This window comes from Symphodus melops (assembly GCF_947650265.1).
Source record: "Symphodus melops genome assembly, chromosome: 4".
Lineage (NCBI taxonomy): Eukaryota > Metazoa > Chordata > Actinopteri > Labriformes > Labridae > Symphodus > Symphodus melops.
In genome coordinates this window covers 5358280-5361560 of record NC_136694.1, presented here as the reverse complement: position 1 = coordinate 5361560, position 3281 = coordinate 5358280, and the positions used below count along the sequence as shown (strand labels likewise).

At 45.2% G+C, this 3281-nt stretch overlaps 1 protein-coding gene across 1 annotated transcript; it reads right to left on the bottom strand.

Annotated features, from left to right (window-relative positions):
- Window positions 1–1349: 1349 nt before the first annotated feature.
- Window positions 1350–2654, bottom strand: LOC306822933 (cullin-associated NEDD8-dissociated protein 1-like). Its single transcript, XM_079342243.1, has 3 exons — window positions 2484–2654; window positions 2285–2392; window positions 1350–1702 (listed from the first exon to the last, which is right to left on the bottom strand). Exons 1-3 carry the CDS (start codon window positions 2640–2642, stop codon window positions 1436–1438), a joined length of 534 nt encoding a protein of 177 aa, XP_079198369.1. The 5' UTR covers window positions 2643–2654; the 3' UTR covers window positions 1350–1435.
- Window positions 2655–3281: the final 627 nt, after the last annotated feature.

Sequence of the window (3281 nt, the reverse complement as noted above, 5' to 3'; positions counted from 1 at the left end):
ATGTCTTTATCCCAGGGCTGGCTTTATCTTGTTTTTAAAAAGAAAAGGAGAGAGAGAGGGGCGAGATGCAGTGAACAGGGAGGAGGTGGAGAAACGGTTAATGATTATCACTGGTTAGTTTTAATTGTGGCTGGAGCCCCTGGTGTTTGCAGGAGCAGTAGAAGGGACACTATTGTGTTGATCAGCATGCTGCTCAGCACAATAACAAACATAAACATTAAGAAACAAAGTCTAGCACACACACCAACAGTGTATTTTGACAGCAGCCAAGCTGTCAACAGAACAACAGCGCCCATTTTGTGCAGTCGCACCACTGCCCCCCTGCATGACCCACTCCCATTGACTGTGTGTGTGTGTGTGTGTGTGTGTTAGGATGGTTTTGTAAGTAAAAAACGATGCTGAAGCTACCAGGCGCTCTGTGGGTGGACTTTGAATGGACTGTTTTGAGGAGGAATCGTCTCAGATTGCTGCTTTAATAAAACAGAACAGTCATGTTTTAAATGCCTCTTTAAACGAGCATTACGAGTACGAGTTTGTGTACCTGTGATTCTTACCAATGCCGTCACCACAGTGCTGCGAGCAAGAGGAGAACCTGACCGGGAGAAGGACCTGTATCAGGATCTGATTCACTTACACATCAATATTTAACAGAAGCACGGAGGAAGGGCTGAGTTTTTTAAAATCTTTGAGTTTGCTTTGGTACATATTTGGAGATAATCTGTACCACATATCCACTTCATAGATCAGGATCTGACAAACAGGACAAATACAAGAACGCTCAAAAGTAAAAATGTGAAGAACAGATATTTAAAGGAGCAGTCTGTAACTCTGCCCCCGAGTGTTTAAAATGTGTACTGCAGTCCAAACTCTAATCATTACAGAGAGTGGATGCTCACACAGGTCACCATATGGTGGACACTGTAGCTTCAGTGTTTAGCCAGCTCTGCATGGGTCTGTAAACCTTTCTGCGTTCTAACCTCTCTCCATGTTTCAAAAGTATCTCCAATATTGATCCTAGTTTGAGCAGGTTTCTGCTGGTGGAGCTTATTAGAAACATACAGAGGCTTTTTAGGTCGGGTACAATCACTTATATCTGAACCAGTTCCACTGCCCGCTCCCATTGCTTCAACACCTGTTCACCTGATAACTGCTCTCATATCTGGCAAACCCAGGGGCGTCCAAAACGACCTTCAAAGCGCCTAACTTCTCTGGTCCAAATAAATCCAGAGCATTCAGGAGCAGAATCTAAAGTTGGAAGGAGGACATACTTCTGTTTCGGTCAAAACACAACGTAAACAAGAAAGCTTACAGTTTTCCAAATCATCACATTCAATCATCTCATTTTTTTGAGAGAGAAACATTGAAACTACAATAACCCAGTTAATAAAAACAGCAGTGATCGTCTGCTTCTTCTTGACATTTATTGGTTCATCTCTTATAAAAAGATTAAAAACATCTCTTCATTGGTGTCTAGCTCGTGTCCATGCTCTCTGCGGGAGCCAACCCCCCCTCCTTCACCTCCCTGGACGCTTTGGTAGATGGACGCCATGTCAGCGTTGGTTCTGATCTGATTTGCAAAGTCGACCATGCTGGGGCTCCGCTCCACCTCAAGGATGGCCAGCAGGGCGGCGACAGCGCGCATTGCAGAGCTCCGAAGATCCTCCTGCTTCTCAAACTCCTGCTTCACAGACCACGCCTTCACCTGCGGGAGGAGATGGGGCTCATTTCAGTGTTATCTCATTCTTAAAGCTTCAGTATTTACATTTCATGAATCACAGACTACCTTGTTGCTGTCTTCATCAAAGATCCTCTATGGACCTGGTCCTGATCCTAGCTAACAGTTCCTCAGGCTGGGACCTGGTCCTGATCCTATCAAACAGGTCATCTGACTTGGACCTTGTTCTGATCCTAGCTAACAGGTCATTAGACTGGGGCCTGGTTCTGATCCTAACTAACAGGTTTTCAGACTGGGACCTGGTACTGATCCTAGCTAACAGGTCTTCAGACTGGGACCTGGTCCTGATCCTAGTTAACAGGTCATCAGACTGGGTCCTGGTCATGATTCTAGTTAACAGGTCATCAGACTGGGTCCTGATCATAGCTAACAGGTCATCACACTGGGACCTGGTCCTGATCCTAGCTAAGAGGTCATCAGACTGGGGCCTGGTCCTGATCCTAGCTAACAGGACTTCAGACTGGGACCTGGTCCTGATCCTAGCTAACAGGTCTTCAGACTGGGACCTGGTACCTGGTACTGTTACAGCGTGTAAACCTGCTTCCTTACCTTGGTGGTGCAGGTGGCCTTCAGGGGCTCGATCAGCCGGTCCAGTCTTTGGAGGATGGCAGCAGGACACATGGATGCCAGGCTGACTAACATCAGGAACGTTAGCATCTACAGTGAAAACACAAACAACATCCAAAGGAAGAGAGAAGAGCTGCTGTGGATCTGGACTGGATCTTTGACAGTCGAGTCTTCTGCTCACCCTGATATCATAGTGATCCCTGAGTCCTTCCTCCACATGGTCTAAGAACTGCAGGATATCCAGACCCTCCAGGCAGCTGTCCAACAGAGTGTACATGCACTCAAACGCAGCTTTACGCACATCCAGACCGTCGTCCTCCGTGTGTTTGAATGGCCCCATTTCCACCTGCACACGCACCCCACACACACGCTCCGTTTCTGCTGGGTTAAAAAACGATCTCAAATATTAAACGTGCAGTAAAAAGTGACGGAGCAGTGTCAGCTACACAGCGGAACTTTGTCAACAAACTGTTGTCATGGAGAAGGACGGACCTGCAGCGCTTCATGCTCACTCTCCTCAGTGGAGATGAACAGGAATTGAGTTCTGTCCGTGGTCACTAAACGTAACGTATAGCTCGCCGTTTTCGAGGGGGACTACTCTGATTGGTGAAAGTTGTGGGGAAAACTATTTTGATTGTTCAAATTTGCAGAAAAGTTGCTGTGATTAGACAAAATTGCAAGGTCGCCCAGTAATAACAGGGATTGGTTGAATTTGCATGAATTATTGCGATGGGACTGAATAGGTGTGATTAGCTCACGTCTCCTTCCACACGCAGTTTGTTTTTTGAAGTATTTGAACAAAGCTCAGCTTCCAAAGATGTTTTCTGAAAAAATGTACACCTAAATGTAAAAACCTTTACCTGTTGTTCACATTTTGTACTTTGTTTTATTCAAAATGCCTTTAGAGACCTTTCTCTGTTAAAATATAGAAAGAATTCTTATTTCACAACTTTTAGAAATTATTTATTATTATTATTTA